Below are 13,652 nucleotides of genomic sequence, written 5' to 3' on the forward strand. Positions count from 1 at the left end.
AGACAATCCAGTTTAAGCTCTGTTGTGCATTTCAAAGAGCGCATGTGATCATAGACTTTATGCACCACCTAATAATACACAAAACAAACATGTTTTCTTCATACATTTTAAAGAAACTACAGTAAATAGAAAATTCAACTTGGGTTTGGTCACTAGAATATTTTGGCTATCGAAACCTAAAAAAGAATTGGTTACTGCTGCACAAACTTGCAGTCATAGATCCGCAAACTTGGACAATGTTGTAGGGCATGTTTATTGGACCTTCAGAAGGAACTTTATCAAGAGTACTGTGTGACATTGACCTCTGGTGGGATATTACCTCTCCACTCATATCATAGTTTAACTTTTCACCTATAGTCTATGTTTCCCGACTCCAGTTCAGCAAAGTCCTAAGAGTTCAGCAGAGTTGAAAGAAGTAGTTTTGTGTGCATGCGTATCAGTTCTCTATTTGCATAAATAGCAGGTTTCAGACGGGCTGTCCAGTAGATCAGTAAACATGTTGACCGCACTGGTTCTGTTGTGTCTCGGAGCCTTTCTTCTCTTCTTGCAGTTCAGAATTCGGCGACCTAAAAACTTCCCCCCTGGACCCCCTCCTGTTCCATTTTTTGGAAATTTGCTACAACTTGACCGCATAAACCCGTTAAAGGACTTTGACAAGGTAAGCACATCAGTCTCAAACAGGAGACTGCTGCATTAAAAATACTAAATACATCAAACTAAGGGTACGTTTACACGACAACAGTATGCTTAAAACGGAGAAGTTTTTCCTTTGAGGTTTCAGGTACAGACACCATCGTAGATTGTTAAGGATCCCCATTCACAGGGATCCATGAAAACGACTAAAAACGCTGTATTCTGCTGCCAAGCCATTAGATGGCGATGAAACACAGTAGACTGAGCACATAATACGCATGTGCATGACGTCATGGTCTTCAGAGATTCGCGTTTTTGCGGTTTACATGGAGACCGTTTTCAAAAACTTGTACTTTGAAAACCGTTTTCAAAAGTTTGCGTTTTCAGGCACCCAAAACACCGTTGTCGTTATATAAACGCAAGTCTTCCATTTTTAGCTTACACAAAAGCGGTTTCAACTAAAAACGTAAACATTTTTATGCGGTTTGTCTGTTCATTTACACGACAATGGCATTTTGGGTGCCTGAAAAGGCAAACTTTTGAAAACGTGTCTCCGTGTAAACAACAAAAACGCGAATCTCTGAAGATGATGACGTCCTGCACATGGCCTGGCTTTATGTTATTTTTTTTTTATTTTTTTTATTTTTTTGCTTATTTGCTTATTATTATTATATAATTGTTATTATTTTATAAATTACACTTTATATTTTCTTTTCCAATTTGTTGTAGTCTATATTTAATTAATGTTTTTACACTAGCCTATATGTTGGATTATTGTCATGTTTAACATGTGTCTGGCATTCAATAAAAAAATGAAATAAAATAAAATCTAATGGCCTGGCAGCAGAATACAGCGTTTTTAGTTGTTTTCACGGATCCGTGTGAATGGAGATCGTTTTGCCAATGGTCACGGAAAACTCAAAGGAAAAACTTTTAAGCATAGCCTTATTAGCCTATCGTTGCCCTGTAAACGTACCCTTATGAAAAGAAATCAGACTTCATTCATACAGCATGACACAGCAATTACATGCTGCTCTGAGGTGGTCTTCAACTTGAATGTTTTTGTACAGTTTGCTCAGCGCTATGGATCAATCTACGCACTGAACATTGGTAGACAGCCAGCAGTGGTGTTGACAGGACAGAAAATGATCAGGGAGGCACTGATCACAAAAGCGGCGGAGTTTGCTGGTAGACCAGAGAACATGATGGTCAGTCATGTAACAAAGAGCAAAGGTAATGCAGCATACACAAAATACTAGAGTACTCAAGCAGCAAATCATATACTACTCACATAACACAGCCATGTGCATTGCACTGCAAAATTCTCTCTGCCGGGCTTAGAGTGTTCACTGATCATATTGTGTGTTTAGGGGTGATCATGGCAGATTATGGAGACAGCTGGCGGGAACATCGGCGCTTTGCTCTGACCACACTGAGGAACTTTGGCCTTGGAAAGAGAAGTATGGAGCAGAGGATTCTGGAAGAAGTCAAATATATCTGCGCACAACTGGGGGAATCTGCTGGTATATACCACCTCCTCACCTGTCACTTTCAATCTCTATATTAACGTAACACATTTAATCACGTTCAGTGTCCTATGTTTGAATATAGATATTTTTTAAATCTCAAAGTTGCCAAAGAAAATTCAAATTCATGAATGGAAAACATTTCTTGTCTTTATATCTCTACAACTCTACCAGGAAAGTCCATTGACCCTCAACATCTGTACCACCGAGCTGCTTCAAACATCATTGCCTCAATCATTTTTGGGTCACGTTTCAGTTATCAGGATGAATATTTCCAGACACTGATCACAACTATAGAAAAACTTACAAAGATTGTCATTGGACCATGGGCAATGGTAAATACAACGAAAAATAAAGGCAGCATCTAATTACATAGCCAACCTTGCTGTTAAAGGCTATTTTCACAAACTCCGCCCCCATTGGACAGCAATAGGCATATTACTCATATTTGCACTTTGTGTAAGCAAGCTGCTATTTATTCTCTACTGCTATTTATAGTGTTTGTTTTCACTTAGTGTAAATAGCCACCACTAAAATAAATTGTACATTGTACATAGATTGTAAGATTTTTCTGTTTATATTATTTAAAAGCTTTTATTCTGAATTGCAGTTCTATGAAATAGCCCCAGTGTTAAGGATTTTTCCACTGCCATTCTGGAAAGCTTTTCACTATTTTGAGACAATCAGAAAACATATTCTTAAAGTTGTGGATGAGCACAGGAAGTCACATGTTACCGGGGAGCCAAGAGACGTGATTGACTGTTACTTGGAGGAGATGGAGAAGGTAATACTCACAATGGTTTGTGTGTGTTATGTATTTTTATTGAATTTTTTCAGCAGCATATGAGTTTAATATTCGTTGATTTAAAATGGTTTGTGAGTAGATCATTTTATTTTCAGAGAGAAGATCAACGCACAACCTTTGATGACTCACAAATGATCACTTTGCTGTTTGACCTGTTTGTGGCTGGAACTGACACAACCTCTAACACACTCCGAACTTTAACACTCTATCTGATGACGCACACTCATATTCAGGGTAAGGAATGTGGATAAGATGTGTCTAATTGAGAGTTTTTATGTTAAAAACTTTTGCATGTCAAAGTAAATTATCTACATGGCAAAATTTTATCCAGGTCAGAAATATAAATGATACATGTTGGTGAATTGCCATGAATAAATCCATGTCATTTTGATATATTTTATTTGGCTAAAGATTAGTCATGAAAAAATTGAATATTCATACATTTTATATTTTACCCCCAAATGATAGCTGTGTGTGTGTGTGTGTGTGTGTGTGTGTGTGTGTGTGTGTGTGTGGTTTAGGTGAACCCTACGTTATGGGGACAAAATATCCCCACAAAGATGGCAATATCTGAATTCCTTGTCCTTTTTATTATATTTATAAAATGGGTCCTTGACATTTTTTGATCCCCATGAGGAAAACAGCTTATTAATCATACTAATTTATGTTTTTTTAATATATATATATATATATATATATATATATATATATATATATATATATATATATATATATATATATATATATATGTGTGTGTGTAAAAATGCATAACGTTTTCTGTGATGGGGTTTAGGGGTAGGCTTTTAGTATTACAGTAAGGGGATGAAAAACCATTAGGCCTATGGAGAGTCCACGTAAACCACATATTCAAGAATGTGTGTGTGTGTGTGTGTGTTTTATTGCAAATTTCTGTTTCTAAAAATGAGGTGGGCTGGGTTACAGATTTCTTTATGGATTTTGCATTAAAGAATAATATGCAGCAAAATAAGATTCTGAAATGATATAATGCATTTTTATTTTTGTGATTTTTTTGTAGCATTCAGTTTTTCAGTGTTTGTTTGTGTCTTTGTTTTAATATCTATTTATACATCTTCAGAGCAATGTCAGCGGGAGATTGATGAAGTCCTTGGTGCTCGTGAACATGTCACATATGAGGACAGAAACGCCATGCCTTTCGTTCAAGCAGTGATTCATGAGGGTCAGCGTGTTGGTGACATTGTTCCTCTCAGTATGTTTCACACCGCCAGAACCAATACTCAACTCCAGGGCTACAGCATCCCAAAGGTGGCGTTTACTATAATTACTGTGTGGCAACAAATGTTTCTTTACATCAAAGGTGTAGAGTTAATATGGCACATAAAACTGGCATAAAAGAAAGAGTAACTAAGAACATCTATTCATTATTTAATCTTATCAAAACAATCCATCACCCAAACTGTTATTACTGCAACTCCTAAACAGCAACTTCACCATAAAAGGGAGGTTTGCTAATCTTGTTAAAAACATCCGCTCTTACAGGGGACAATCATCATCCCCTATCTGTCATCTGCTCTCAGAGAGGAAAGTCAGTGGAAGTTTCCAAATGAATTCAACCCTCAAAACTTCTTGAATGAAAAGGGGGAATTTGTGAAGCCTGATGCATTCGTGCCTTTTTCTGCTGGTATGTTGTGCATGTTTTATTAGACAGTGTAAAGAGATATTTTAATGTAGACTCATTTAGCTTATTTATATGTAATCCAGACAGAGGTGTCCCTGAGCTGTTTAATTACACACTATACAGACAGGGTCATTGGTATGATCAAAACAATACATTGATCAAATAGAAAGCACATTTGTGTAGTAGAATGTGAACAAACTGTGCGTTTGTATTATGTACATTCACTTTTCTATTTCCTAGGATCTCGTGTGTGTTTAGGGGAAAATCTAGCTCGCATGGAGCTCTTCCTCATCCTGGTCACGGTGCTGCGACAATTCCGTCTGATCTGGCCGAAGGATGCAGGAGAGCCGGACTTCAAATATATATATGGTGGGACACAGTCAGTGAAACCTTACCGTCTGACTGTACAACGACGTACACCTTACGAGACTTGTGAAACTGTTCACTGAACATATGTTGCCCTTCAGTGAAAACATGCCCCAGTAATGGGTTATCACATCACACTATACACATTATACTATGCCATTAAACTAATATTAGCTTTTCAGCTAAATTTAAACGCACAAGACATTAAACCAACAAATATTCTAAGTTACTAAACTATAAAATTACAACATATAAAGCACGTGACAACTTGCACTAACATTTATGAAAAATTCCTTTGTCCCAAGATGTTAAACTTAATATGGTTTTATTGTATTTGCCAAATGCAGCAAAAATAAATTATAATTTTAATGGCGTTTAAAACTAACATACAAAAATCACTGCCAGGGAAAACTAGCCTAGTTACCGAGACTGTGGCTCTTGTGACAACTAGCCCCAGTCTCTTAAATGCATCAAACTTGTTAATGGAAAATTTGATCACTATAATTGGCAGCTTAATTGTATTTATCTTTTAACAATTATTCACAGCTATTCCATTGTACAATCATGACACTTCCAGTGGTAGCGTTTTAGTATTTTTTTTTATTATTTTGCTTTTAAAATACACTTTAATACCATTTTTTTTAAAAAACAATTAGGCCTATATTGTATGTTGCTAAAAATCTCGGCTTCATACTGACTGAGCATGATGCAGTCAGGCTACAAAATAAATGATTTATATTGTAAAAATATGCAAATAAATAAAATATATAATTTATCACAAAACATCACGTCTCTTCTTGTCCATTGATTTGTTCTTCCAGCTGCTGTTACGCATGAAAAGAATGGAAACAAAACATGAGTGAAAAGTTTAAGCAACACAAAAGCTTATATCTCAAGTTGATATTCAGAACATACAATATTTTGTTTCTCTTTTCACAAGGGCAGAACCAGCAGTAAGATAAAGCCCAAACGATAGAGAAAGAGAGATACTGTTGCACCGCAGCGTAGCTCCAACGGTCACACACAGACACGGAAGCTTAAATACGGTGCACTTTAAAAACAGAATTAGACAGCAGTATCAATACAATCGATACCGAATAGTAAAATAACTCTTTGCCAAACCGACAATAATACACTCTTTACCTGATTATAAACCTCTTCCATGGCTACAACTATACACGTGTGCTTGGTTCCGCCAACCACGTGCGCAAGAAGAACGACTTTATGCCTTTCTCCTTCGTCTGTCTTGGGTGAATACGACCAAGTGAAAGTAGCATGTACCGCCCCCTACTGTACATTATTAACTGATAACAGGTGACTGTCCTCCATTGGCTTCTCTATTGCCATATTCAGCACCACCTTTGATATATAATTTCTATTCCCTCTCTATATATACTCTACCCCATCCATAATGTCCATACGCTCATTTAGGTTTTACTCACAACCAGGGGTGTAAATGGCAGTGATTTACTAGAGGGGCCATGCTTTCAATGACATTTCAGATGTATTGACATATTTCTATAATCTACAAAAACATTACACTCCGAACTGGAATGCAGAGCACTCTCGAAATTCACTCCCTGGACTTTTTCAGTGTTTCAGTGTCAGACATTAAACTACTATAATGTTGAGTATTATGTATAATAATGCAATGGGGGAATATTTGTCAGTCCTGATAATGCCAAATGTCTTATGCTACCAGAAAAAAAGTGGCCTAGATTATTTTAAATATATCTAGTCAGTGACAGAGTGCAAGCATATTGATCTAAACTAATTCTGTATTTTCAGCTTCAGAATCATAAATATTTGGATTATGGTGTCACTATTGTCAGCAGCACCATGTCCAAGCCTATTCATTTACACCCACAATGTAAAACCAAATTAATCATTTTAATCAACTGTACATTTTTTTGTTAACCTTTTATCATATGTCTTGGAGTATCGCAATAATATAGTATCGTGAGTTCACTGTATCGAATCGTGACATGTGGGTATCGTTACACGCCTACATTAGTCAAATCGTTAGCAGGTAGGCTACATTGTTTTGAGAAGTGCAGAAAAATTACACTACAAAAGGGTTTTATTATTTCCCATTTTATATTTCTAGTTCCATGAGGAAAACTTTAACATTTTAAGCTTCTTTTTAGGTTGAATTTCCACATACTGTACCTCAGAGAGTATCCTTTGTCAAATGTAGTATTATATGCTCATCCATATAACAATTCTTAGATGATTTGAGAATCAGATGGGTTTGTAAACCATTTATAACCATAGATGCATATTAATTATGAGTATAATTTTTGACCTGGCAGTTTTATTGTCTCAAGGGTATAAACAAAATGAAGACAACATTTTTTTCTCAGTATACTTTATTTGACAACTTACAAAAGAGAGTCTTGGCACTTTAATTTACAGAAATGTCATAAAACGAACCAATAATGCAAAGACATAATTTTAAAACCACGTGATATCCATCAATACTGTTTTAAGAAGATCTCTAGTGTGTATCTATAACTGTGATTATGTGATTTTTAAAAGTGCATGTTTTTAGCAATATCACCATGAGAACCACCCCCCGTGTTCAAGGAAAAAGGCATAAAAAAAAGATTCAAATAACAAAATAAAAACCATTTATCTAAATTCCCAAACATATGCAAATACACACAACAGTCCCTGAGAAAACTGTCTTGCAGCTTCATGTCAAATTTCAAGTTAAGAATAAAATCACACTTTCTTTAAATCAATCCAGGACAACTTCTGAAAATCTGATCTGGTGCTTTAAGACAGGATATGGTCTGGAGGAAGTTCAGTAAGGCTTATTGGACAGGAAACTCTGTAACATTTTTAGAGATGGACCAGGAGCCCACTGAGGAACCATGTGACCTGCACCCTGGAAGAGCAGAGTTGTACGTCACAAAAGAATGATTAAGAATGATTGCACGCACACACACCACACACACACACACACACACGTTTTCTATTTTTGAAAGAAGTCTCTTATGCTCACCAAGGCTGTTCAAAAATACAGTAAAACAGTAATATTGTGAAATAATATTACAATTTAAAATCACTGTTTTCTATTTTAATATATTTTAAAATGTAATACATTCCTGTGATGGCAAAGCTGAATTACTCCAGTCTTCAGAGTCACACAATCCTTCAGAAATCATTCTAATATGCTGATTTGCTGCTCAAGAAACATTTACTATTATTACGCCACAAAACCATATTTGCTGAATGAAATCCAATACTTCTTTCTTACTAATTTTAAGGTGCTGATTCCCAAAAAAAAACATAGCACCGGTTTTGAATTTCATAGCATTTTTGCTTTCAACAACCATTTGTGAGGTGAATAAGTCTTGCATTACCCCTTAATTAATATTATATAAAATTACTGTATAATATTACACCTCAAAGACATGATTCCCATCTTCCTCTGAGCCAGGTTTTAACTATTTAATCAATTCTCAGCTGTTTTTCACATGCATGATGTAATCTTATGCCTAGTCCTAATTTCAAGTGACAGAAGAACATGCAAACATGACCCAGATGTTTTCTGCTTTTGTACATCTGTGCATTTTACTACATTCAATCAGCCACTCATGTTTACGTGAAGTTCTCCTTTGCAGATTGTAAATTAAATTATACTTATTTTGGAATTAAAACTGAATCTTTTGACATTTGACTGCTTTTGTTATTTTGATCTTGATGCATGCATATTATTATATATATATATATATATATATATATATATATAATAAAAAAAAATTTATATATATTTTTTATATATTTATATATATATATATATATATTTTATATATATATCATTCTTATTTTGAGAAGATAAAAAAAAAACTGTACATTTTGATAATTTTTAATTTATATTTTTGAACTCAGCACTATCAAATTAGCCAATAAATAGCCCTGTTTTGCAAATAAGCAGATTTTTTTTTTTTCAAGATGCAGGGCTATGTGATAAATGTTGAAAACTGTTGTGCCTCTTAATATTTTTGTCAAAACAATGATGAATTGTTTCTGTATTCTTTAATGAACAGAAAGTTTGAAAGAGTGGCATTTGTTTAAAACAGAAACCTTGTGTGACATTATAGTTGTCTTTACTGTCAATTTTGATCAATTTAATCCATACTTTCTGAAAAAGTATACATTTCTTTCAAAAAACGTCCTGACCCCAAACTTCTGGAAGGTATTGCATATTTTGCACCCTATGACATTTGTAGGCATTTCATTACAATAACAGTTTGGAGCTTTTACTGTTTAGCCTGAATGTCTAACTGATTAGAGCCAGTCATATGAATCTCTATAAAGATTACAAACAGAGGTTGCACATCAATGGATCTTATTGAAGCTGGAAGTAAGTAAAGTATTACTACAACTTGGAAAAGAGCAACACAAACTTACCTTGACTGTGAGGAAAGTGATGTTGCCAAATTGTTGGTAGAATCCAGCAATCTGGTTATCATAAATCCAGGGCTGGTACTGTGTGCTTGCCTTGAAGAAGAAAACCAAACATTAAACCTAGAAGGTGCTTTAAATTCTGCTGAACATCTCAAAGATCTCAAACTCACCTTCTGTCCAAGCTGCTCAACAAACCACTGGTCTCCAAGGAAGTTACAAGCCATATCGGTGTCTCCATTATAGACCAAAGCTCTCAGACCCAAAGCCAGCAGCTTCACATAGACGTCCTTCACAGTTTCGTAAATGGTGCGATACTGGTTTCCCACATCATCACTGTATAAAAAAGGAAAAACACTGTAAGCACACATGAACTTATGCACACACACACAGTCAGGACAGGCGTCAGTTTACCTGCAGATGTCCCATGGTGGTAGGACATCAGGAATGTGCAGCGCCTTTCTCACATCTCCTCGGTTGAGCCAGTTCATCTGAGCGGTACTATTGATGCACGGAGGAACTCCCTGAACACTCGGAGTATTTCCTACTAACTGAACATACAAACGAGAGCACAATTCACCTTTTTGTTCGCTCTAGTTTATTAAAGTAGATGTTGGAAGGCTGCATGAGTAGAGCAAACAGGCCTCACCTGATTAGCTTCCCAATGTTTCCTGAAGTTTATAAAAAGGTGCTTCATGGCTCTCTGAGATGTGACACCACCAGCACAGTCAAGATACAGCGCATATGTATTCAACCCAGAGCTATAGACTATATGAAATGCATGCGATACCTGCAAAACACAGAAGATTAGTCACAAAGTCGGCATGAAACGGAAGTTGCGATAGTCTTTTCTTCCCTAATGTGATGTATATCCGACTTGATTTTGTCCATGAGGAATTGATTGAATCATTGTGGTTTGCTATCGCTGTGATCTCATGTGAGTGACGGGTTGTCCCGCCCTCACGCCGAAAAACACAACATCAGAGAAGAGAATTAACGCTGCAAGTGGTTAGTTATTTAGATTAAGATGACAAGGGCACAAGCATTTTTTTAAATATGATGTGCACGAATGAATTATTTATAATAAAAACTGCAATATTCCATTTAAACAAGAATAGTACATTTTGATTTCAAGGTTGTACAACAAGCAGCGAGCATGTGGATGTATTCACGTTACCATGACAGAGCAGGACTCTTTAGAATTATTGTAGAAGTTACAGAGTCCATTTTGACAGCAGTTGTCATTCAGATCCTTCCACAACCTACAAGCAAAATAGCATAGAAAAAAAAACACTTTAATTAAAATATTCATTGTCATTACTGTAATATACATATACACATGAGTGGCCACATATACTGTAGGAATAATTGATTTAGCTTACTGTTCTCCAAACAGGCCGTGATAGTTACCAAAGTAGATTAGTGATTGATCATTTAGTGCAAAACTACTGATGCCATTTCCAACAGCAAAACCCTGCAAAAGAAACCTTACATGAATGAGAAATAAAAAAACAACAACTTTTATTAAACAGACATTTGTCTTCAAGTATAAGCACATAAATAAATTACATTTTAAAAATGAATCAAGCATATTTTAATTTACCTTAAAGTTCACTTTAAGCTGGCCTCCAGTGGCAACTCTCAGGCTGAGTGTGGGCGCATAGATGCCTCCATAACTCTCGCCAAAAATGAAAAACTCATTCTTGGTGAAATTTGGGAACTTGGTGAAAAAGCTTTGCAAAGCTAGGTAGTTGTTGTCTGCCACCTTAAGAAAAAGTGCATATTCAGGCTTTCAGAAGTTTTTAAAGGCTATTAATGTCTATGAATGTTTGCATACTTACCTCATCATCATCGGTTTTATATTTTTGGTCATCCGAGTAGGAGTAACCCACTCCAGCAGGAGACTCGAGATACAGAACATTGGCGATTTTATTCCAGCTGAATTCGTTCTCGTAAAGAGTGGCCCCATTATCATTGACCTAAGGACCACAGATAGATACACACACACAGAGGAAACACAAAGTTCATGGTTTTGTGTTGTATGGAAAAGCAGTTTAGAACAATTCAGAACTCAACATTACATAAATGTTTTTCCCTCTCTAATCTTTACAGCTCTGTATTTCTAAGTCCTTTGTAATTAAATCAGCTCTCGAGCAATTGTCATTTTTAAAATGAATGGAAGTTAGTTATCAACCTACATGAAAGGGTCCATTCTCTGATAGAAACCCATCCAGAGAGCTGCAGCCCGGACCTCCATTCAGCCACAGCAAGACTGGGTCCTTGAGCGGGTCCCTCTGAGACGTCACAAACCTGTAACATGCACACTCTCATCAATGCCATTATTAATACACAAAATATTATCTTTATGCCTTACTGAGGAGACTCAAACCTTGTTTGCACAACTCGTACTCACACTAAGAGTTCAAAACCAAAACTTATAGTATTACAATTATGTACAAAATGTAATACTATGCTTTTCTAGACAGGCACATGATATGGTGATATCACAGACCATTCAATGGACAATATCGCCAAAATATTTTATAAAAGAAAATAAAAAATACTTTTTTTAACTACTAAAAAACAAAAAACAAAATAGAATGACGGTTTTTTGTTTTGTTTTTTGCATTTGAAACGTCTTTATTTTTCATTCGGCGTGAAGGCGGAAACGCCATTCGCCTAAACATATCCTCATCACAAACAAAACATGCTGCATATTCACGCTCAGACAAAAAAAAAAAAAAAAAAAAAAAAAAAAAAAAACTATTTAAACTCACCAATAATGCAAAAACTTGCCCGAACTAGCCTTCAGATAGCCTGACCACTGACGGTAATTGGGTTTAAAAGACATGCCCGGCAGATCCAGCACCTCGTCTGGATCATACATGCCGCTCACGACATGCACAGACACGGACAGAAGACAGAGGAAGACATGGAGAGAAAACATTTCACACAGTCTGATGGACATGATGGACCTCGAAGACTCCTGCGAGCTGCGACCCTCTGCTGCCTGACCGTGGGCTTTGAGTTTCCCTTCCTCTCACGGTCATATGACTTTTACAGTCGTCAGGTGATGCTGACAAACATCAACTAGACTCAGTACTTCCGCTTACATAACCAACCAAACTCCGTTTCACTGTCTACATATGTGTGTAAACAATCACCTTGTTCTGTTTATTTTTTATTTTTTTTACCTTTTTTTCTCAGCTTGTCGATTATTATCAGATTATATCAAGGATCCTCATAACAGTTAATTGAATTAGATCTTTGCTTGATTAGCTAGGTAAAAAAAAAAAAAAAATACATTAGAGCAATTTTATGCAACGTATGAAATACAATACTCGATATTTTATTAAGCACATGCTTGAGCTGAGAGTAGAACGATCAGTACGGTAGTATCTAACCCTCATTAACCAAACCTGAGATATTTTATGTGAATAATTATCAAAGAAATTAAGGTCAGATCTGAATAAAAGCATAAAATGTATTGTTTATTTAATAATTATACAAGTATTTACTTAACATTTTTTTTAAATCTCACATAATTTTCAAACATTTTTGAAGAATTGATTAGAGATTAAATAGAATTCAAATAAAAGAGTACTTTATCTGTCTCATAGTTTAAAAAGTACTTTAATTGCAGATATTTTGTGGTTCGCCAAAACAACAAACTAGGCCTATATGCAAGGGAAAATGGACATGTATCCATATGTATGATTTGCATTTTTTACTAGCATTTTTATCAATGTTTTTTATTTATTTAAAGTAAAACTTCGAAATGTCCAAGAAATATGCAACTAAAAAACTATATATGTATTATTTTTCCTTTTTCTTTAGCTGAATATACTTCCCTTTCAAATTTCTATGCATTTTTAGTGTTATGATCTATTAAGTACAGTATGGATTTTGCCAGTTGCAAAGTTTTAACTTCTTTTTTCAACGTAATGTTGTATAGTTTAACCATATTTATAATTCAGCAATCCAAAGCATGATCAGTGATTATGTATGGACACCACAAAGTGTATCAGTAAAACACAATAAATCTAATTCATCCTGACGAAGCGTTGCAGAAGAAACTTGGAAACATCCTCCATCTCCTGCCCTAAATGACTTGAGTTAGTCTTATAGACTAATTTAAACTGAGCCTTCATTATTTGGCCAACCATTTACATTTTCTGAGTATTAAATTTGATATTTTTTAGTTATGCATGATAGTTTAACAGCATCTTGCAGTTGAAGAAAAAAAGAGCAC

General features: G+C 35.4%; 2 protein-coding genes and 1 long non-coding RNA gene across 4 annotated transcripts; 1 reads left to right on the forward strand and 2 right to left on the reverse strand.

Moving 5' to 3' along the window:
* The first annotated feature begins 362 nt into the window (after positions 1 to 362).
* LOC307155746 (cytochrome P450 2J4) lies at positions 363 to 5,639 on the forward strand. Of its 2 annotated transcripts, none has more exons than XM_079866668.1 (9): positions 363 to 658; positions 1,704 to 1,866; positions 2,004 to 2,156; positions 2,334 to 2,494; positions 2,770 to 2,958; positions 3,060 to 3,198; positions 4,061 to 4,248; positions 4,483 to 4,624; positions 4,862 to 5,639. In XM_079866668.1, exons 1-9 carry the CDS (start codon positions 497 to 499, stop codon positions 5,068 to 5,070), a joined length of 1,506 nt encoding a protein of 501 aa, XP_079722794.1. In that variant the 5' UTR covers positions 363 to 496; the 3' UTR covers positions 5,071 to 5,639. The 2 variants fall into 2 exon arrangements, with proteins under 2 accessions (XP_079722794.1, XP_079722795.1); XM_079866669.1 differs by having other exon boundaries at positions 2,770 to 2,943.
* On the reverse strand, positions 5,028 to 6,209 carry LOC307155747. Its single transcript, XR_013820563.1, has 2 exons — positions 6,131 to 6,209; positions 5,028 to 5,811 (listed from the first exon to the last, which is right to left on the reverse strand). It is a non-coding gene; the product is annotated as an uncharacterized lncRNA (long non-coding RNA).
* A 1,136-nt stretch (positions 6,210 to 7,345) lies between these two features.
* LOC307156585 (lysosomal protective protein) lies at positions 7,346 to 12,492 on the reverse strand. The gene is made up of 11 exons (XM_079868025.1): positions 12,178 to 12,492; positions 11,599 to 11,710; positions 11,242 to 11,379; positions 11,004 to 11,165; positions 10,783 to 10,874; positions 10,578 to 10,662; positions 10,050 to 10,190; positions 9,815 to 9,951; positions 9,574 to 9,736; positions 9,407 to 9,496; positions 7,346 to 7,877 (listed from the first exon to the last, which is right to left on the reverse strand). The coding sequence occupies exons 1-11, from the start codon at positions 12,366 to 12,368 to the stop codon at positions 7,794 to 7,796; spliced, it is 1,395 nt and encodes a 464-aa protein (XP_079724151.1). The 5' UTR covers positions 12,369 to 12,492; the 3' UTR covers positions 7,346 to 7,793.
* Between the last annotated feature and the right edge of the window lie 1,160 nt (positions 12,493 to 13,652).

The sequence above is a fragment of the Squalius cephalus genome (genome assembly GCF_949319135.1).
Source record: "Squalius cephalus genome assembly, chromosome: 3".
Lineage (NCBI taxonomy): Eukaryota > Metazoa > Chordata > Actinopteri > Cypriniformes > Leuciscidae > Squalius > Squalius cephalus.

Excerpts from the sequence above, each read along its gene's own strand:
- LOC307155746 (XM_079866668.1), top strand. The coding sequence starts at position 497 with ATGTTGACCGCACTGGTTCTGTTGTGTCTCGGAGCCTTTCTTCTCTTC. Across the intron at positions 2,495-2,769 it reads TCATTGGACCATGGGCAATG|TTCTATGAAATAGCCCCAGT; the intron begins GTAAATACAACG and ends TCTGAATTGCAG. Across the intron at positions 3,199-4,060 it reads GACGCACACTCATATTCAGG|AGCAATGTCAGCGGGAGATT; the intron begins GTAAGGAATGTG and ends ATACATCTTCAG.
- LOC307156585 (XM_079868025.1), bottom strand. The coding sequence starts at position 12,368 with ATGTCCATCAGACTGTGTGAAATGTTTTCTCTCCATGTCTTCCTCTGT. Across the intron at positions 11,711-12,177 it reads GGCAAGTTTTTGCATTATTG|GTTTGTGACGTCTCAGAGGG; the intron begins GTGAGTTTAAAT and ends TGCATGTTACAG. Across the intron at positions 11,380-11,598 it reads CAGAGAATGGACCCTTTCAT|GTCAATGATAATGGGGCCAC; the intron begins GTAGGTTGATAA and ends TGTGGTCCTTAG.